Here is a 22,553-nt window from a genome sequence, read left to right as displayed (position 1 = left end):
TTTTTTTTTTTTTTTTGTTCAAAATGGGTTCATTTTGTGTCTAGCCTGAAAAAAAAAAAAAAAGGGAAGAAAAAAAAAAAGGAAAACAAACAGCAGTGTATTGATAATAACTGGTAAGTTCTGGATTTCACAATTTCAGCCTACAGTATGGACAGTAAATGCAATTTTTCTTTATTTTGTACTACTCTGTTTTATCTCTTGTCTGGTAAAATTTGCACAATTAAGAATGTGAGCTTTTTATATAATTCTGTATCTTTGCCAGTTACATTCATTTACTCAGCCTGACTGAGTGATCTTCAGGAACAGGTATGTGGAGGCTGAGAGGGAGCTGCAATAGTTACAGGCTCTCTGGGGCAATGGGGGGTCGAAACCTGAGAGTCATCCCTGTGAGCAGGATGCAGTACTCTGGCACTAAGGTTGGTGAGCACTGATCTGCACAGGAATCTCACTGTTTTTTTTCATTGATAAACAAGGTTAAATGCTTCATCGCTCCAATGTATGAATAGTCCCCTAAAATAGAGCTGCCAAGAATTTTTGTCCTTCATCTGACAGATGTCTTCCAGAGTAACAATGAGTAACAATCGAAAAACCTGAATCACAAGGATAAAAATGCACTACTCAGATCTGAGATTACCAACACAGATATTTCTAAGACCATTTTCAGTATAATGTTCAAACTACAAAGGCTATTCTGTCACTTGAAGCCCTTTATCTACATTTCTATGAAATGAGAAGAGAATTAAAGTCGTCTGTCACATGTGCTCATCCTGCAAACTCTTTGAAGCGCTTACGTTAACTGTTTGAGGTTCAGAAACAGAAGGAAATTTTCAAGATAATGTAAACAGCTGCGAGGAGAAAATATTTTTATTTCATGACTATACAAGCAAACTTATATTTTAGTGTTTCAAAAAGATGAGTGAATTTCCTCATGCCAGGAAAAATAAATCCATCTGATCTTGCTTTAAACTGTCCTCTTTTTCAAATGCAGTGAGGGGTTCCCACTTCCTTTGCATGATGTAATTCAACTGTTCTGCTTGAATTCTGTTCCCTGTTGATGTCATGTAGCCTCTAGCCAACTATTCAAAACAGAAAAGCCACTTCTAGTTTAGACCAGAGTGTGACGAGGTGAAGTTTATAATAACCCTGCATCCTAGGATGCTGGTTTAGAACCTTGCAGGCAGAGCTCAGCTGTTGGAGGAGCTAGAGCTTCATTGGCGAGGTCACTGCCTGCAGGCAGATGTCATCCCAGGGTGGCTGGCAGCATCAAAGGAAGGCAGGTAAGAGGGGGATGGTGAAGAGTGCTCTGGGCAGTGGCAAGCTGGAGGTCTGTGGGGAGAGAAGCCAGGAGCAACATTTGGCTGTTCAGTGACAAAGTTCAGCTGGGAGTCCTATAAAAACAGGGAAGCTGTACAGCTTGATGGCTGGAAGTCTCCATGCCTTTCCTAAGGTGCTTTTAACTATCTCCCTATCTGCTTCTCAGCCTTACTATCCCAAATGAGTAAGTAGCTTCTTGTAGTACTTATTTCCTCTGGTGTTCTTGGTGTTCAAAGAATGGTCTTTCTTTGTCACAGAGGTCTGAGAATAGCTATAACTCTGGGACACAGTGCATACCACCCATGTCTACACTGCCTCATCATCGCCAGATTTCAGCTGTGGGCTGAAGCTTTTCTGGGCTATCTCCAAGCCTCTTGGGTGGCCAAATGCCAAAGCCATGCTAGGCAGCTGGTGAGGCTCTGGTAGACATAAGAAGAGTGGGGACTGTGCTTCTCTTTGCACCTATGCTGCAAATAGCTACTCCTGATGATCCTTAAAAAGTAGAAACATGTCATGGCTGTCCAACCTTTTGGCTTGCCTGGGTCACAATGAGTGAAGAGGAATTGTCTGGGGCCACATATAAAATATACAATATAGTCGAAGTAGATAAAAAAAATATTATATATATATATATGTATTTATTATTAAAACAGTAAAAAGCACCAAAACCATAAAGCTAGTGGGATGCAATTCCTAGTGAATTCTCAAGGTGTTTGTCAGAGATTTTTGATGAAATTTTTCTCTTTCTTTGTTTCATCCTTGAAAACAGTTGTTTGTAAATATGTGTACTGCCAAAAAGTGAGTAATGAATAATGTGTGATTACGAAGTAAAGGATATTTTTATCTGGTCAGATATGGCTTAAAGAAGTCTGGTAAAGAGACATGATCAAATTTCTTTGAGTATTTTATCTGATTGAAACTCTGTATGTTCTATTTGAAAATTCACAGGTACTATATTTATGCTGACTGAAAAGGGAGTCACAAATACACCAAAAAATTGATGATATTTTCAACTATTGAAACCTATTTTCAAATTCCTTTATCAAAATGGAAAGCACAGCTGCATATTTTTCACTGTTCACAGGACTGTTTTTAGACAATGTCATTGGCCATACCATGAGTTAGCACTGCACTGCACCCTCCCTGTATCCTGGTTTCAGGTAAAATAATGTTAATAGGACTCTGACATGTGGTTGTTGCTGAATGCTGGATGCAGGCCCCAGGGTCAGGTTGGGCCACTCGGTAGGGCAGAGTTGCCGCCATGATGGCACCGGGCAGGGGGCAGAGACAGGACAGGCTGTGCCAGGCCTCATGTAGGGCATGCCTGGATTACATGAAACTAGTGTAGAAAGATAAATCAATAGTGGTAGCAGGGATAAGAAACTGTCCACCAACTGTGGACCCATCCCATGTGTTTGCCTTGGTGAAGGGCAGGCTGCTGGCTTCTGCTTGCACTTATTGGCATGCTTTGATCTGCCAGACTGGCCCACCTTCCTCTTCACAGTCAAGGCCCAGATGTTTGATGTGTGGAGATTTTTACATGTGGAAGCAACACTGCTTGAGACATGGTGGGGGGCAGAGGGCTGAGCTGTCTTGCACGTGTTTGCATTCATTTTCTTTGAGATTTGGGGAACCTTCTCCTTAGTGGATCTCAAGTGTGTGGTTTTTTTTACACACACCCTCAGGGACACATACACAAAACATACCTGATGGTATGGAGGGTAACAAGCTGTGCCAAACCTTTCATTTCAGCCGATAGCACAAGCTCAGTCCTCTGTGGCACAAGTATGACAATTTGGCTTTTAAATCCGAGCTGACTTTGCAGCTCAGAGCCTGGTATTAGGGTCTTAGTCACAGCAGTGAACAGTCACATGTGTAGGGACACCTCATATGATGGCATCTGCACTCATCTTTGCTAAGGTGTTTCCCACTGGCCCCGGTCCTGGCAAAATCCTTCATCACAGTGGGTGAGAGCAGTGGTGGTGGGAAGCCAGCACTGCTGCTTGGAGAACAGGGCCAGAAAGGCTTTTGCAGTCCAGCATGTCTGCTGTCCATCTGTCAGTCCTTCTGGCAAGCAGCCCTTCAGAAGTAGGAAGGGAAGAAGTAAACTGCACCTTGGTAGAAAATGCTTCTGTATATATGGAAAACTTCTCCAGATTGTAAGCAGGGCAAGGTAGAGGCTGCTGCTTCTTTCTAAGGTCATTCTTAAGGCCCCACTCCTCTGCAAAGGCAGCAAGAGAGGCTCTTAAGTAGCCTACAGGGGTGATTTTTATTTATTTTTTCTTTTTGAAGGAACAACGCCATTTGTGTAATTAAGAAAATGTTGTATGCTTCCACATCGCCACCCCAAATACAGCCTGTTCTGAGTTGCCCTTGGCCTCTCCCTTCTCAGCTATCCCTCCAGGAAACTGCACAAAATATTGTTGTAACTTCTCTCTTACCTTGATAAGGTGTAAATAACTGAGGAAAGTTATCACTGTATAACTGTCCATCACTTTGACATGTATGTATGTATACAGTAAATGGAGATAGGTATTCAAGAGTTAGTGAAGTATCAAATCTCCGATTGTCTTCTCTTGTCATAAAAAGCAAAGCCACTGTTACACACATTTATTCATTAGATAATAATTAACTTGCAACAGGGAGAAATACCTATATCCAGGCATTCATCTATGGATTCTCTACTCTTTTTATGATAAGAGAGAAGACCAGACACTTTCTTAGCATAGACAACCCAGCCAAACTCTACCAGGCTGAAGTCAGTAGCCTATGATTTTACTTTTAGTAGAACACAGGTACAACTAAAAGCAAGACAGAAAAGAGAGGAGCAGAATTATAATATGGCATTGACCTTACAGAAGAGATAAAAGCAGCTGCTGAATTTCTATCTTTATCCTGTGGCTCTGTTCGCATTTAATGATTATTAAGAATGATGTTTTATTAAATGGCAAGCCCAAGAATTTGGAGGGAATATTGTGAGTAATACCTGCAATGTATGCATTCAATTTTAATTTTTATCTGACTTATGTGAAACTCTATATGACATTTCTCTAGGTTAAGTATGAAGATAAAGATTTTGTTGATCGAGTTTTATCTGTTCTGAACAGGCAATAGATTGTTCATTTCTTCTTCCATATTTCCTCACCTCGTTTTGGATGCTAACAAAACTATACTTGTCAGAAGGCAAAAGGCTGATATCCTCTTACCTTATCTCCAGGGGGAACGTTTTCACTTACAGCTTCTGATCTCATATGCCTGTCCATTTTCCAGTGTTGATTCCCAACAACAACCCTCCAGTTCCTAGCAGTGATGCCAGGTCAACGTATTCTGTGGTTGCACAATCTTGTCAGTGACAACAAGGACTGCTGTATAAGTTACCGGAATCATTTTCCCTGTTATCCTTAGTGGTAAAGTCCATCAATAGCAAACTTTATAGGTATGCCTTTGCACTGACAGCTTGATCCCAGTTTGCCCTTTCAGCAACTGTGCGTATGAACTTCCTCAAAGTGGTGACTGGTAAATTTCTACATCTTCCTAATTTTGCATTCTCACTTGTTTTATCTCAGTTAAACTACTTGGGAATTACGCTGATCTTTGTACTCTCTTCTGTGCTTTCATTTTTAGATTCCACTGATAGGTTTGATTTCCAAGGAAAAAATCTCTGTAGAGAAGTAGTCTGTGATGAGTCAGATCCCTCAGTGAATCTGTGAAGGACTCGCTGCTCTTTACCAAAGGGTCAGCATGGTGGATGGCTGTTTTCACTCTGTCATAGCAGTTTTGACTTAGTACATATCTCAAAAAGAATTTAAGGCCTGTGACAGCTCACAGGTTCTCACAGGTTATTTCCTTAAATCAGGTGAAATGTTCATAGGCATATCATAAATACTTGGTCTCTGTTCCTCAATTCAAAGGTTGCTCTGCATGAGCTGAACTTAGGAGTACAAGTGAATCTAGAACTGAAAGTCATTCTCCAGAATGACCAACTGCAGAACACGAGAAAGGAGCTGCTCCTGACCTCAGTAAGTCCAGACTTTTTGTGTTATTTGATCTATGTTTACTGTAATGTATCATTACAGCCAGCTTTTAGCACTGCTTCTACATCCAGTGAGTACAGATATTCTGTCATAGCACTGTTTTCACGTAAATGCCCATACTGGGAGCATTTGTAACAGAATTTCATAAAATGGGTGAGCTGTTTTATAAGGCAGTAGTTCAACAGCAGTCATTTTGTAGGGTGACTGCTATGCCTGGCTAAAAACTTTTTTATGAAAAGAGAACATATGGCAAATTCAGAAATGGCTTTGTTATACAGGTTTATTATACAGAAGTGGGTTAACATCACCTCTCTGGAAGGCAAAGGCAATTCTTCAAATATCTGCTCTTCAGATGGAGAAAGTGGATTACGCTGAACTAGCTCAGAGAATCAGAAAGTATTGCAGGTGTCTTTTTAATAGTTCCATTTCAAAATTTGCAAAATTCTTCCTTTTATAAGGCTTTCCTCTGTGACCACAATCTTTCCTTATGTTGCTGCTGAACTGTTAATCTCCAGTGCTGTCCCTGTAAATCAATGAGTGTTAAGAAAAACCTAGGAAAAGAAAAAAAGAAAAAATACATGGTAACAAGTAACTGCTTCAGCAATTCCCACACTTTTCTGTCTTATGAAATGGCGAAGTTTTTCACCTTTATGAGAGAACAGAAAAATATCAGGCAAGCAGCTTCTCATTTGTTGTGATGCTGCTCTTATATCCTTTTTACAGACTACACACGGTAGGATAGATAATGTTTTTTCATTGTTTTATGTTTTATGAGTTAAAAGGGCACTGAGCCCAGAGTAGCTCAGAACTGAGCCTCTGCAAATCATGTACAAATGATCTGGGAAGAATCACCCTCTGCAGGTTTTCACAGTTTTTAATTCTTCATTCCCTTTTCTCTTTGCAGTGGGGTGACAGCAGCAGATACAGCTTTCTTCCACAATTACAGCAGATTTCTTGGTTTTGCAGATAGGCTGATATCCAGGTAATACTAAGAATTACAGCATTAGTTCAAGGAGATGACATTTGGTCACTATATATGCCTGTAGCAATGGATTTTTAGACATTTTTTTCAGATGATATTCTTGCCTTCAAAACAGCAGGGCAACTCATTAGATATTCATACTGTAAGCAAAATAACACCAAAAGAATCGTTTGGTTGAATTGAAATCTGGTTTATTTCATCAGAGATTCTTAAGGGGAGACTCTCCTACTTTCTGATGTTCATGAGTATTCCGCTTGGGTGCTGTGTTGAATTACAAACTTGATTTTTCAATGGTATGCATGAGGTAGACAAGTACTACCCTCAGGAAAAGCAGTAACAGTCACTCACTCCTGGCCTAGGGCACTGTTGGAGTGATAATGGAACTGTGTCACCATCCCACAAAGATATACAAAAATTGAACTTGTAGGAGGAAAGAACCAAGTTATTTCTTGTCTAAAAAGGTCATTCAATTTCTGCTTGATATACCATGATCTGAAAGCCAACAACAACGTACCAAACAATCCTTGGATAGCATAACATAACACACTTCCAAGCAGTGCTTTGGGTGATTTGGGAGAACTAAAATCAGCTCTCAATCAAGTGATTTCAGCACACTCCATGAAGTTATTGTTGAAGTTATTAATGATCATTGTTCTTATGGGATCAAGTGCCTGGGGAGAAACTGAAAGAAAGTAAAGGTGCATTAATATGTCTCATTTTTGTCCTGACAATAGAGATGCAGTTTAAAAGGGAGAACACTTTTAAGTGAAAATAAAGTTTTGAGTGAACATAAAGTGCAAAGTACAAGCTAAAGTAAATTAGAGTATTATACTGGGTGTGATATTGAATTTTGTACTTATAGGAGCTGGATTTCCAATATATATTGGGAACAACATTGTTTGTAGCTGGCCAAGTACATCTCTTCACTACTGACCTTCTCACTGGAATTTCTTACTTCCTAGATCACCATGAATAGTGAATTTGAAAAAGATCACATCAAAAGGCTGCAGGAGCAGCGTATGTTTATGCAAAAGAAAACCTTCACCAACTGGATGAATAATATCTTCTTCAGGAATAATGTAGGTACCTATTCCACCCATGACTTTTTTCCTGATTTTGTCTTTGTTTTTGGTTGTTTCACTTGCTATATTCTTGTGTACGTCAGTTTTTGTGCATCTTTTCGAAGTATCACAATTGCTCACATATGCAAACAAGAAAGACTTTGACTAACCAGAGTACTTCATCCTGTATCTTCTGCTTCATAATTATTTCCATTGTCCATGTTACGAGTTGCTGCTCAGTGGCTCTGAAAAAGTTACCTTAGGTCTAGAAATTTCAGTGAGGTTTCAGTTAGTCTCAGATTTCCAGAAAGCATCAGAGGTAGTGTACAATTGACTTGTTTGTGCAAGGTAATCCACCATATTCTAAAAGTCACCAGATTTATTGCAGATACATAATTTGTGCCCAAAATGAGTTTATCTGTGACACAATTCCCAAGAACAATTCACTTTTCTACTGTCCATAGTTGATATTAATGAAAATGGACCTTGGAAACACCAAACCAACCAGACCCCTTGTTTCCATTCTAGCTCATGAATACTGTACAATGTTTCAGTATTAGACGAATGTTTTTTATTTTCATGTTTATCTCAGGATTTTGTGTAAAGCCAGCCTCAGAGTACAACCAATTTTTATATTAATTTTTCTTACTCTGAGTGAGGAGCTGCAAAACACAATCTCATTTTCCTACCTGGAAGGAAGTTAAGCTTTTATGATGTAGGAAAATATTTCTATGTAGCTACAAATCAATACATACTTTGTCATTTTAAAAACACATTGGAGTTCAAAGATTAAAATGTTAGTCTCTACTTCCTGCATAGTATTTGAGTGTGGATCATAAAAGCATGAGAAGAAAATCCTGTGAGAGCTTTCCAAACCATATACGGTAAGAAATGGTTCAGAGACCAAGAGCTTATCAAGGTCTTCTCAGCAACGTAGTCAAGCTTGCCAACATGGACTTTTAACTTGATATTATCCTACCACAGGACACTGCAGTATTCTCAATTGTACTATCGACTTCTTCAAGTTTAGCATTAAGGGAATGCTTAGTGCTTAAGGGAAATTGCAGTGAATTTGTTAAGCAATCTTCAGTTTGTATGGCAACACATGTAACAAAGCTATTTCTGTTGCTGAGTGGGGCATAAAGCATATATAGGGAGACAGTCTCTTTACAATTAAGTTAAAATGGAACTATTCTTCATGAATAAAACTGCCACAGAACATAATAGCTTTAACTTTATTGTTGTAATGTACTATAGGTGGAGCTTTAGGATTACTTACATGGAAAAGTAGTAAAGATAGCAATAGAACAGCATTTATCCTTTATTTCACTTACATTTAACTATGCTCCAAACTGAAAAGCAAACAAAAAATCACATAACCAATTAAATATCAGGAATATTTTATTTCTTTTTTGTTTTTTTTTTTTAAGGTGAAAAGATTATTTACCGTGATTTCAGAATCACAGCAAGTTATTGTTGGGTGTGTGATATGGTTTCATTGTCACTTGATGGCTAGTGGCTTAAGGCCAAAAGGAAACACCTAAGACAAGCTCTTGTTAGATCAGAGTACATGCTATGTCATGGTGTGTCACCTAAGCACTGGGTGACACTACTACTAGCAGCAGTGAGATACATTTTTGTAGATTCTAATGTTTTATATAGTAATTGCACTTAAGTGTGAGACCATCTGTAACTATGGAGACTTGATGGGGCAGTGAATGTCTAGGAAGGAAGTAATAGAATTAAGATTTTGGAATGTAAAATAAGCCATTGAAATCTCATGACATTTCTCATTTCCTTTATTTTGCTTCACTTAACTTTAGGATTATCAGTTTAAATTTTAAATGGAATGCATTGCTCAGAGTAAAAAACTGAAAAGAGACTTTTCAATTGAAATAAAAAATGTTAGCACTTCCAAAGTATTTGTTATTGTGATTTTGTTATTTTTCAAGATCTGATTTTTTTTTCCCTTGTATTTCCTAAGTTATGTTTTGTTAGGGTTTTTTAGTCCTGCCCACTCTCTGAAATAATGTCAGTCCCTCCATGAACCTATTTTTTGTGATTTGACTTTCATCACTTATACATCACATTTATGCACACAGCAGACTGCGAAACAGCAGCAAACTGTTGTTTAGTATGAGAAGTCAAGAGACCTGTGGGCCAAATGTTCAGCCAGTGTTGATGTTGTATGACCGGTCTTTGCAGGTAAGGGCTGAAATAGAAAATATTTACACAGACCTGAAGGATGGCATCTATCTCATGCAACTCCTGGAGCTGCTCTCTGGAGAATCTTTGCCAAGACCGAACCGGGGAAAGATGAGAGTGCATTTTCTAGAAAACAACAGCAAAGCCATTACATTTCTGAAATCCAAGGTAAACTGGTAGTAATAATGATATTATAGATAAAAATAGACTGTATATATGTTACTAACTGATTAGTCTAATGTTCATAATCATTTCTAACTCTAATACGTAGCAGAATGTTCTTTGAATACAGGTCAGGTTTTATAAAAAACAAAACAAAAAAATCAGATTTTTGTTATTGTATGAGAAGTGTGGCCTACAAATATATAATATCCTTCAAAAATGTCACATCTAAATGAAAATGAATTGTATTTTGGAATGCTGATTTAAAATACTGATTTTAAACTTCCCATTTAAAAAAAATAAGAGAAATGCACTCAAAACATTCATTTTCATAATCGAAATATTTATTTCTTTAGATTTACATTTTCTGATGGACGTGTTAGCCAGGTGAAAAAATTGTTGACCAGTTTTGGTATTGGAAAGAGGAAAGCTGTAAAAAGAAAATGGAGTGCCAAATAAGAATATGTGACTATAAAAGAGAGAACAGCGCTACAGGGGAAAAAAAAAACAGAAAACTCAAAGGCACAGGGAAAAGGGAGAAAGTTATTCACCAGTGAACTTTTTTGTTTTACTCATGTAATTACCACACTCTTCCTTATTTATGTTTTTTTTTCATTTATTGGGATTTCAGAAATAGAAGCATATTTATCCTAGATGTCACAACCATATTACCTGATAGCTGAAGAAATTTCATATATTGTAAGAGCAGGACAAGGCAAACAATGAACATTTTTGGTTCCTGTGGCAAAAAGGAATGAGCAACTTCTTAAAACAGTCCCTTCATGACTTAAATCAGCTAAATGTTCTCGGAAGCTTGGGTGGTTCTTGAAAACCTGTCTACAATTTCTGAATTCATTCAAAGATTTTTTGGCAGCAGTTTTCTTTCCTGACAGCTTAAAATTTTTAATTATTTGTTTTTTAGATGTAATGCTTTCCCAAATAATGGAGCAAAGTAAACAGCAATAGATACTGATGAAGCCACCTGGTATAAAAGTGGGGATTTTAAAACTCTTATTCAAACTGTTTTAAGTAAGCCATTGCAGTACTTTTATGTACTCAAGTTGTATATCCTCACTTCTTAATCTACAAGATGGCATGCCATTTTTTTCTTTTTTAAACAAACAATTTATCATATACTTCTCTGGAAAATCATCAAACAAAACTCTGTGTTAGAATTCTGAAGGAGCAGACGGGTTTCATAGCAGTAAACATGGGGAAGTATGTAATGCATACTTTTCTACTGATTACAAAACAAATGCAGTGCAGCATGGGCTTGGTGTATTCTACCTACCACATCTGCTAAAAACATACCCCGTGTAAGGCCCAGCAGCATGTGCATATCCAGACTTTTCCAGTTAGACTGTTATTTGACACACAAGTCTGGTCTGCAGACAGGGGTTCACAGACATATTGAGACTATAGAGCATGTTCAGACTTCTTGAAGAGCACTTCATTTGCATATTACAGCCTATCTTACTGTTCTAGAAATAATGGAGAAAGAAGCTGTGACTTATTTAGTAGGATATTTAGACTGTTTGGTGAACTTAAGAACTATATGTAGACTAGTTTTCTGGAGATCACATCAAATGATCACTGACTTTGCCCAGCTGCCATTCCTTTGGAGGACAGTGTCACTGAGCTGTGTTTCTTTACTTAAACACAATTTTCAAAACCAGTAAATGAACATTAAAACTTTGAGACCGCCACCCCTTTGTCAGATATTTCCTGAATCTCATTTTTGGTGCATAAGGGAGCTCGAGGATGAACATGGAAGTTCTCAGATATAAGGACGAATGAAGTAATTGTGTAAAATCTGTTTCCTTAAGAAAGCCTGAATGCCCTCTTCAACACCAGCCTGTTACACAGATGTCTCATTCAGAGAGCTTGACGTGAGCAATTTCATACTGAACAGATACTTGTTTATTAGCAGGTACAAGTGAAAGTGATTGGTCCTGAGAATATCGTAGACGGTGACAGAACCTTGATCCTGGGACTCATCTGGATCATTATACTTCGATTTCAAATTTCATCAATCAAACTTGATAAGGTAAAATGAGGTCTTTTTTTCTGAATTCCTCAAGGAAGCGCTTCAGATCAGAAAGGACTGTTTTAATGACATTTCCTGTCCATTTTGATTCTGCAGATCTTATAATATTACCCAATTACTTGCCAGCAAGTTGTAAAAGGAATTGAATCCATTTCACTATTTATCAAAGAGACAGGAAACAATAACTTAGAGATATTTGTGTTTATCACTCCCTTTCACAAACTTTTTACTGGCTTTAACTCCAGAAAGAATTTCTCTGATGTCACTTTTCTCTAGATAGAAAATACACGCTGTCTTTCTCTAAAGAAAATTATTCTTCTTTATTATTTTTAGAAAAAGGAGTTTTTCACCATATATCTCAAATACATGAGAGATAAGCTCCTACAGAGATATTGCAAAATCCAAATTAGTAATTTCTAATGATAGATCTGAACACTTTATTTTTTTCTGAATTCTAGATTATAACTAGGAAAGCAAATGAACCAAGGTTTACATCTTTCTTGCATTTACTTCTACAAATCTTGCAGAAAAGAAAAAATAAAAACTTATTTTCTTCATTTCGTATTGTGATTTAGGAATTCATTCAATTAACTTTTACTCTGATAGAAAACTCCAAGTTTTATGTTCAGTCATTCTGTCTTCATGACAGATTCAGCCTGGAACTCATTACTGTTTGAGATTATTTACAAGTTGGACAGAAGCAGTACGAAGTTATCTTTATGGGGAATGTAAAACACAGATGCTACTTCTGCATACTGCACACACTGATTTTTCTTTTCTCTGCTGTCTTCACAGGAAGAATTTGGAGGCAAAGCTGATCAGCTATTTGCCAATGAAGCCCTACTACTTTGGTGTCAGCATAAAACTGCCAGCTATCCCAACGTAAATGTGAAGGACTTCTCTAAAAGCTGGAGTGATGGACTGGCTTTCAATGCACTTATACATGCCCACAGGTAAGAGCTGAGCTCAGGACAATTTGCTTGTTGCTTTTTCTAATTCTGGCACAAGCTGTCTGAAGGCACAACAGTCTGAGTAACAGATATTTGCCAAGAAATTAAAAAATTCTCACCTTACTCTTATTCACTGAAAACTTTCTTAAATGGATATGCTGCCTCTAAGGAAGGAAGGAAGGACCAAAAGCTCCTGCTTCACTATTCATTTTGTTGGAAGTGAGATTTCTAAGGGATTATCACACATCTGAGCAACACTGCCAATGTTTGGTCTAAGCCTCTCATTCATATTCTCATTGCTCATTTTCAACAGTTCCTAGTGTAGTGATTGCTTTTATTGTGTAAGTTTTGTGAGCATTTACACCTTTTGATTCATTTTTAACAGGGTAAACTTCTCAGCATTATCCTTCCTTCTCTGGCCATTTTAAAAGGTGTGAAGAAAACAGCCCAAGGAGAGAGAAACCACCTGAGATAGCCCTGCACAGTTCTCCCACTAACAATTCAGCTCCATCTTCTAGTCAGGATACTCTGAAGTTTACCCAGCTGGGAGTCATCTCCTTGTTCAGAATTGCCACTCTTGTAGGCACTGGTTTTCAATGGTGAGGATGAGAAATAACTGAAAGTCAGAGATTTGCTGGGAGTGGTATTTCAGTTTCATAAAGGAGAATCTTCCAGCTATATAGTTCTGATGTTTCTGAATAAAGCAGGTCAGACAGAATAATTTCAGAGTTATTCCTTGTCTAGTAAACAATCTATGTTTTATCATCTGAAGGAACTTAAGACAAACATAAACGTCTATTCCCCTTTTTCTCTCTGTTCTTCTCCTTGTCCAGGCCTGATCTTATTAATTATAGCTCACTGCGGCAGGACCAGCCCATCAAAAACCTGAACAATGCGTTTAATGTTGCTGAGAAAGAGCTAGGAATCAGCAAGCTGCTTGATGCTGAGGATGTGGCGGTACCCTCCCCAGATGAGAGATCCATCATGACTTACGTGTCACTCTACTACCACTACTTCTCCAGAATGAAACAAGGCCAGACAAATCAAAAGCGACTTGCCAAAGTAAGTGCATTGCTATCTTCAGAATTTAAAAGTTAAATACATAAAGTTAAATTTGTATTGGAAATGTATTTAGTGCAAGGGCAGTTTCAGGATCATTTGAACTGAATCAAATGCCATGAAACTGAATCAAAAACTTTTTATTGTCACTTGAATGTTGAAAAGTGTCTCTAGGCTTTGATTTCTAGAGGGACTACATTTGTCTCTGGATACAGATCCCTTTTTAACCTCCCAGTTTCAGTTTGAAAGCTGATGTGCTTCTAATGCAGCTTGAAGCCATGCAGATCTCATTAATCTTGGGAAGATTACAGCTAGGCAAAAACAGCTAGTCAACAATTTTCTAATTTAAAAGGAAAGATTTAATAGGAAAGAGACTACTTTGAATTTCTATTTTTTTTGAAAATCCTCATCCTTTCTTTTTAACTCCTTAGTCAAGTACAAATTGTGAATAAACAAATGAAAAATGAGCAAGTGTAACAGAAGGAAGAAACCTCCAAGAAAAAAAAAATGAACTAAAGCATAAAATTATAAAATAAAATTGCTTTAATAAGATTTTGTTTTTAACACTTTCACTATACATTTAGTCTCATATATGATTGAATTACATGTGAACTACTTGCAACATGCTAATGGAAAATTGAAGGAATTTTGAGTAGATCTTAGCCAAAATATTGTGATCCTTCTGCTGAGGACTACTTCTCTTGAAAAGAATTTATTTTCTACTGTCAGAATACTCCACACTATATTTTTTCAAACAGTCTACAGGAAACCTGTACACTCAGGATGACTCTATATTCCCCCTCTGACTCTAGAGGGAATGTATTGCTCAGTAGAAGACACAAAACTAGAATATCCCTGATAGTGACAAGGCAAAACCTTTTTATGAAGCAGACTTTGTTCAGCGAAGCAGTCTTGGACAAGAACGAGATGATTCTGAAATGTTTCTCAGTGACAGTGATGTTCTCTGAAGAACTGTTGGATGACTTCAGTTAAATAAAAGATTGAGCAGAAGTGTGGAGAGTGGGCAGTAAGATTTGTCTGGACTCCAGTAGAGACCCTGCTTTTTGGGCAGGATCATCAGGCTATATCTTTGTATTATGGGCAAATACAGAAAGAACATTTCTTACTCTGTATTTTTTCACAGTTTTTGTTGTGTTCCACCATTTTTTTCACTTTGTATAGGTATATTCATGCCTATACATATATTCTTTTCTCTTTCTCTCTTTCCACTTATTGCTTCCTTTTTCTCTCTTTGTCTCCTTTGGTATTTTCACCCATCTCTAATATTGCTCCCCTGTCTTCCTGTGTTTCTTACACACACAAGCATAAAGAAGGATAACAAAACAGATGTTAATCTCCTCATGTCCTTAGTCCCCTCAAATAGGCAGTTCTGAATTTACTAATAGGATTGGGGAGGGAAGTCTGAGTGTGTCAAGGAAGCCTTTGAGTTGAGACTATGTGGGCGACCAGGATGGCAGAGGGATTCATCCTGGAGAGGTAAATCTGCTTTCCCCCACCCACGTGAGGTAGCCATGCACTTATTGGGATCTTTCAGCAAGAACTGGGCACGATGGCAGAAAATACAGAAAGGAGCCCTGGCAACATGGGCTGCTTTTCCTTCACTCAAGGTTGGTGCTGTTTTGCTACTCTTCAAGCACTGTGACATTTATTCATTGCCAAGTGCACTTTCTGCTAGGTAAAAGCAGATAACCACTTGCAAGGCATGGGCCTTTGCTCAGCAATATCTCCCTCACTAATCTGTCTGCCTGCTTCAGGAAAATGGTAGAGGCAGACAACATAGTTCAGCATTAACCCTGATGTCTACAGGGAGGCTACTGTGTAAAAGTAAGGAAAAAACTATAAAGACACAAAAATTGAAAAAATGTGTAAAACTAAAAGAAAGGATGACTTCATTCTAACTTTTTTTTTTATTATTTCATTATTAATTTTATTCTAAATGGATTTTTAAGATATATGGACAGTTGAGATAAATGCAGGCCAGATTGCAGACGAAACAAATAAATGTTACAGACTAGAAAAATTACTGTTGAATGAGTTAACATCCTTACTAACCTGTTTTGTTTCTCTGATAATTTTTAAGAAGTGAAATGGCTCCTACAAAAGAGATTGAGAAGGATCAGTTTGTCAACTGCTGTTGACATGTAAGAGAACTAAAATGTTGTCGGATGGCTTCCCACACCCAAGGTGTTGAGATTAAGAGGAGTTGACTGCATATTAACAGATATATTATAGGATTTCTATATTATAGGATAATTCTTTTCTTTTTTGAAAGAGAATGAAAAAAATCTCACTTTGGCTCCATTGTGAAACAAAATTTCTGAAGCCTCTATTTGGGACTTCTGCTTTCTTCTTCTCAGCTCTCATAGGAACTGTCAACAGTTGTCATATGTATGCTATTTATTTCAAAATTTAACCTTTTCCTAAATTAAAAAAAAAAAAAAGAAGAAATTAAACATTAAATAATATTTATTTGGTTGGGTTGGTTTTTTTTTGTTTTTTTATTTTTTTTCATGAAAGCTCATCTGATCCCAGAGGTTAAATCTATACCTATGTGATATACCTATACCTAGTGGAACTAGAACAAGTAGATTGTCTTTAAGGTCCCTTCCAACCCAAATTGTTCTATGACTGGTATAAAAATTAGATGACTGTGGCAGTTTGCTTGTTAAATACTGTCTTCCTGACATATACTGTTCTGTTTGGATCCTAAGTTTGTTTACAATGATGTCACATTCTGTTCACCTATCTTGGTTCATTCTGCTTCTTATGTGGCTTGTAACTTCATATTCCCATTTCAGATTGTGTTCCTCCTGAAGGAGATAGATGACTTGAAGCTTCTGTATGAGCAGATGGTCTCTGACCTCCTGAAGTGGATTAAGCAGAAGGTGATTGAGCTGGATGACCGTATCTTCCCCAACTCTCTTCAGGAAATGTGGCTGCTCATGGCCAATTTCAAGACTTTCCGCACTGTGGAGAAACCCCCTAAATATCAAGATAAGGGAATGATTGAAGCTCATCTCTTCAACATCAGGACCAAGCAGAGAGCCAACAACCTACGACTATATGTGCCTCCAGAGGGGAGGACACTGCAGGATGTGGAAAAACACTGGATTATCCTGGAAAAGGCAGAACACAACCGGGGAAAAGCACTGCAGAAGGAGATGCTGAGGCTAGAGAAGCTGGAACAGCTAGCAAAGAGGTTCCTGAAGAAGGCGGCTCTGCGTGAGGCTTACTTGGAAGACATGAGGAAAGTGATTGGAAAGCAAGACTTCTGGCCAGAGAGCATAGATAGAATGGAAGCTGCCAGTAAGAAGCTGGAAGCCATTGTGGCAGATGTACTCCCCAGGAGGGAACGTTTCGCAGCTTTGGCCGAAATGGCAACAGTCATCAGCCAGAATAACTATCACAGCAAAGATCAAATTGTGAAGAAGTGAGTGGTGTTCTTGAGACCACGTGGTGGTGGAGGTTGAAATTATTTTAATTTTTTTGACATAGACAAAAAAGATGAATTGTGGCTATGAATCAAAGCTCTTCTTCTCATTAGTAGAACTGGCAGGAATTTCTTCTACCCATTTTTCAGCAGATAAGAGAAATGTTTTGTCTTGTCTTATGTTTGTTTGGTTTGATTTTGCTTCAATGATCAAAACTCAGACTGATTTCAAGTGAAAAATAGTTCTGAGGTATTTTAATCTGTATATGAAAATATTTGTTCTGCCAAAAATCGTATATTCCATCAAAAATACTTAGAAAATGTATACTACTTTTTCGTCAAAATCAACACCATCTGTAGTTTGGGAGATACAGATTTTTTTAACTCACAAAGTCTTCCTTAGTTGACTCCAGTTCTCAAGTTTTGAGAAATTATGACTTCTCTGATTATCTGTGTATCCTGACTTAGGACTTGCTAAAAATACTTCACCTGTTTTTCAGGTGTGACCTGTCCTCCTCCACAAGTAACTTGCCTTGTGTGTGTTCATTTGTCTCCTTTAAAGCTGTGAGAACTGGGAATTTTTACTCATGAGGCCTGAAGTCTTTGATCCACGCTGATCATCTCTCTCTTCATTTGTAGGGAAAACAGCATTTCAAAGCAGTGGCAAGATCTTCTGGATCAGCTGCAGAAACGACAACACTCCCTGAGTACAATGCAGGAGATTCTAGCCCTTCTGAGGGACATTGATGCCATTATGGAGGAGCTGAAAGAGCTACAGGTACTGAGCACCCTCCAACAGCACACAGCTCACACTGTTAACAACGTGTGTCCCTAATCAAGCCCCCATATTCAAGGACTAGTGCACTCACTCTCTGGTACCAACAAAAAATAAGTCTATCAGTTATAGAGAAAAAACGCTGTTTTTACTTAGATGCCTAACTTTGCGTTTCAGTTCATCATTGCTGGCATCTGCATGGAGAGAAAAAAAACACCACAGTCCTTGTTACAAGAACTCTCTTTAATCAGAGGGTGAAATATGGTATTACTGCTACAGGTTCAAATTATGTCGTAAAATAAAGATGGTACATCTCTCATCTAAATTTAGAAATCTGAAGGCAAAAGTTTAAAAAACAAAACAAAACAGTCTTCTTGTTGCATTCTAGGTAACTACACTGAATCACTTTCTGGAAGTAACTCTTTTTAGTTTGTTTATATATTTATAGAGTTGGAAAGTAGCTCAGGCAAGCACCTAGGTTACAGCTACCGAAACCTATAAAAGACAAAAGTTCCACAGCAAAATGCACAATGCTCACTTTTAAGAAGAGTTTTCAAGTATTACCAGAGTGTCAGAACTCAAAGTCTTCTCTTTATCATAGGAAATAACTGCTTTCATATTAATTTTGTAATGGCAGACAGCATTCATCCTTTGGTCTTGCCTTGTCTTATCCCTACAAAAATCCCTACAACTGCAGGCTGCATTGTATCTAAGTTCAAAGAGTAAACAGGTTATGTGAAGGTGTGAATTTCAAATTAAAGATAAGAGGTATCTTATAGTTATGAATCTATTTGTCCAAGTGTTAGTCAGCAAAAACTTTTAATGGTAGTGACGTTGCTGGAACCATGATAGCCTGAGAATATGAGAAGAAAGATCAATAAGAAAAGATAACACTTTCTGTTAGAATGATTGATACGATTAGAAAGAGGGGAGATAATAAAGCATGAAGTACTTTCGTTGGGACCAATAGTAAGTACTAAGTTACTAAGTACTAAGTACTTACTATTATATTTGACTTCATTATCTAAATAACAAAAATAGTAAGTACTTCACATTTAGTAAGGCCATACTAGTACGAAGTACTTAGTAAGTAATGAAAATTATTAATTATTTACCTGGCAATGTCAAGTAGGTTTATCAAATAAAAAAACTTATGGTCAAAATATACCATCTGCCTGCAGATGGATGTATATAGAAAAGGGCTGTTCTTGTGCACAAATCCTGAAACCTTAAGTGCTTACCTAACAGACATAACTTAGTTGTGAAAATAGATAGTTATTTGAAGACAACATTTCTTGCTCTGCAGATGATAGAAACTGGATTTTTGCTGTTACCTTGTGAAACTGAAAGAAAAGTATTTTTAGCTTTACATAGCTGGCATAATTCTTTTACATTTAGAAATTATCAGAGTCAACGGGAAGCTTTCAACCAATTTCTCTGTACCAAACCCTTGGATGCATTCTCTGCAAATACCTTTTTTTCTCACTTTGTTTGCAGGCACTGGTGAATTCCCAGGACTGTGGGAAGCAGCTCCTAGAAGTAGTAGATTTGCTTCAAAAGCACAACTTGATTGACTTGCAGATCTCTTCCTATGATGATAGACTGACACACATAACTCAAAGGACAGCAGAAATCAGCAAGGACAGCACAGTTAAAGCAGAAGTGCTTTATGCAAAAGTTCCAATGCTTCGTCAGCTATATCAGAACCTTATAGCTCAGAGCAGAACACGGTATGACAGTTTATGGCTCTTTCTTTCTGATTAAGGTAGTCAGTTAATCCCTTTATCAGAAGACTCAACTTCCTCACATTTAGAAATTTCCATTTCTTCGTTTATAAAAACATCATGAGCAATTTGAGTGATTTTTTATTACAGCTGTCTGAAAGAGATTACCTCCATAGCTAGAAAATAACTTCATTCTTAGTGTTTCTTATGGTTTGCTTTATGTGTAATATGAATAGCATATTTTTATCTCCTTGTCTCCTAGAAGACAAAGAATATTTAATTTTGTTTCCCTTGCTCTCTTGCATAAATAAATTAAATGATGACAAAGAAGAATTAGATACATTCAAATTTTGGATTTTCAAAGTTCTGAAGTTTATGCTGTTCTGTAGCATTATCTCTTTTGGATCCTGATTCTGACTTGGATATGTTATTTTCTTTGTTTCAGAAAATCCCAGCTAGAAGAGGCTTTAAAGCTCTTTGAATTCTTCCGTGACTGCAAAGAAGAAGAATCATGGATCTCTGAGAAATGGAAAATAGCAAGAACAACAACATTAGGGAAAGATGTCAGCCAGATTACAGCTTCCATTCAGAAGCACAAGGTATATTACTTTGCTGGTACTGTCTATTCTCTGTGTTACAGCACAATTTTAGAACATCTATATTTTTCAGACCATGCAGCAGTTATAAGAAAACTGTCAAACCAGCCATTAACTCAAGTATCATCACCAGTATCTGGAACTTTTTTTAAGACAATGTGCAGGATGGGTATTTTTCCCAGAAGGAGACAGAAAGTGTAGAGAAGGACTATATCTTATACCAGGGCCTCTCCTGGGCTACATGAAGATATTGGACTACTTACTATCTCACATTGGTGAATGGGAAGGAAAAATAAATTGTTAGGTTTTGTTTTTCCCAACGTCTCTCCCGGTGGTGGGGAAAGAGAAGAGCTGGTGGAAAAAAAATCAGTGATAACAGCAATCATGATGAGATCCCCATGGATGGCATTGTGTGAGTTGTATAAGAACTACCACTCCTGGGAGCTTGCTGTGAACTAATGCCACAAGTCTGGTTGTTGCCTTTTTCTGACATAAAATCATTACAAACAAGTGTAGAGATCTGTGGATATGAGTGACAAAACTGTGAAGCAGAAGCCCCTTGGGCAAATTTACTATGCAGGTGTATTTGGTTTTGTATGTGCTACTTCTGGAAAGCATAAGAATACTGATTTGGTGCACCACAAATAAATATCTCCCTCAGAGAAGATGGCATAGCAAATTTGCCTTTGCACAAAGGTTTAAAAAAAAAAAAAAGACACTTATGTGTGGGGAGCAAAGGTCAATCATCCCAGGGCTTAGAGAAAGGTCTTGGGCACAGAAAGACACAGGGCTCTTTCAAATGCATGTATTGTCGTAGCTGAGAATATGAATCCTCCTTTTTGCTCTTAGCTGGCGGTGAGTGAGTTGTGTTCATGTTTCTTCCATTCCTCTGCTAGGCTCTCGAAGCAGAATGCAACTCGCATAGGGCCATTTGCGCAGATGTTATGAGGAGGGGGTGGGATCTGAGCCAGAAGAACCCTACACATGAGGAGGACATCCAGAAACAGAGAGACAAACTCCAAACGTTGTGGCAGCGGCTCCAGGATGAGGTGGCAAATCGCAAAAACCGCCTGCAGGCAGCAGCTCTCATCAAACAGGTAAGCAGGTCTTGCTGTGACACATGGAAGGGGAGACACAGATGTGGTTCATTTCTGTCTCCTATCTCTGCATACAGAGCAACAGCAAAATGAAGCTTTCAGGTGCCATTTTTCAAAAAGAGATCTTCATGGTTCAGTCTTATCCCTTCTGCAAGCCTGCCAGACAGGAGATTTAAGTGGTTTGTACCTAGCAGAGAACTGCGGCTGGGGGTTGTTCTCCATTAAAAACTCTTATGGAAATAGTTCACCTAACCTTGCACAGTAAATTTTGAAGGTGGGATCTGGGCAGCTGTGTGACATTTTTCTAACAACAACAAAACACCACTAATCTCACACACAGAGAATCCCAACAACAAAACAAACACACCAGAAGGCTTGGATCAACTGTGAACTTTTTTAAAGTCTGGGAAATATTTGACTATTCTATTCTGATCTATGCAGATCTTTTACATGAACAAATATTAACACATCTGCAGATAGGGAGTTCTTATAAAATCAGCATTCAAAAATCACATTACAGTGTCTCAAGTATTATTACTACTGTCCCTTTCTTGCATCTATCCTCAGTCTGTTTCCCCATGAGCTCCTTGAACAAAACTTACCAGCTTTGTTCTTGACAAAGTCTAAATTCTCTTCTCCACCTATAAGTTTACCATTATTATGGTGATTTACTTCTTTCTTTTCTCTTCACTACTATTGTTTTTTCTTTTTCCTTTTTTCTTTATTTTTTATCTCAAAATATTGTGGGGGTTTTTTTTATTTGTTTGATTGTTCTACTACTATAACAAGGCAATTTACAGGGGAAAAATGATTGTGCTTTAGATTCTGAGTTTATTGTTCACTGCTAGTTATTCTTTATATCTACTGCTATTAATCAGCATAAACCTTTTTTAGGTGTTCTTTGAAGGGTAGTAGCAAGGCAATACTTGAATCTATTTATCAGTGTTGTAATATGAATTGTCTGTTCTTGATACGATTATGAAATACATCAATGATTCATAGCTGTATAGCCACTTTATTTATAGCTGTCACAACACCTGGAGGTAACCTAATATCTACAGACTTAGTGACATTTCTGCCCTGTTTATTGTTATTA

At 37.6% G+C, this 22,553-nt stretch overlaps 2 protein-coding genes across 2 annotated transcripts in view; both read left to right on the top strand.

Moving 5' to 3' along the window:
• The first annotated feature begins 4,757 nt into the window (after positions 1-4,757).
• Positions 4,758-21,550, top strand: LOC100548031 (spectrin beta chain, non-erythrocytic 5). Its single transcript, XM_019616087.2, has 13 exons — positions 4,758-4,830; positions 5,226-5,333; positions 6,253-6,330; positions 7,293-7,409; positions 9,597-9,764; positions 11,689-11,805; positions 12,601-12,758; positions 13,589-13,817; positions 16,634-17,265; positions 17,905-18,043; positions 19,538-19,770; positions 20,210-20,363; positions 21,257-21,550. The coding sequence occupies exons 4-13, from the start codon at positions 7,299-7,301 to the stop codon at positions 21,548-21,550; spliced, it is 2,235 nt and encodes a 744-aa protein (XP_019471632.1). The 5' UTR covers positions 4,758-4,830; positions 5,226-5,333; positions 6,253-6,330; positions 7,293-7,298.
• The window catches only part of EHD4 (EH domain containing 4), a 15,786-nt gene continuing 14,779 nt past the window's right edge, over positions 21,547-22,553 (top strand). The window contains exon 1 of the mRNA XM_019616086.1: positions 21,547-21,588. Within this exon, the coding sequence (XP_019471631.1) occupies positions 21,547-21,588 (42 nt within the window). The remainder of the gene's footprint in view (positions 21,589-22,553) is intronic.

Source organism: Meleagris gallopavo, chromosome 5, assembly GCF_000146605.3.
Source record: "Meleagris gallopavo isolate NT-WF06-2002-E0010 breed Aviagen turkey brand Nicholas breeding stock chromosome 5, Turkey_5.1, whole genome shotgun sequence".
NCBI classification, from domain to species: domain Eukaryota; kingdom Metazoa; phylum Chordata; class Aves; order Galliformes; family Phasianidae; genus Meleagris; species Meleagris gallopavo.
The sequence above is the reverse complement of the archived record's forward strand: the minus strand, read 5'-3'. Positions and strand labels throughout refer to the sequence as shown.

Excerpts from the sequence above, each read along its gene's own strand:
- LOC100548031 (XM_019616087.2), top strand. The coding sequence starts at position 7,299 with ATGAATAGTGAATTTGAAAAAGATCACATCAAAAGGCTGCAGGAGCAG. Across the intron at positions 11,806-12,600 it reads CATCAATCAAACTTGATAAG|GAAGAATTTGGAGGCAAAGC; the intron begins GTAAAATGAGGT and ends CTGTCTTCACAG. Across the intron at positions 12,759-13,588 it reads GCACTTATACATGCCCACAG|GCCTGATCTTATTAATTATA; the intron begins GTAAGAGCTGAG and ends CTCCTTGTCCAG.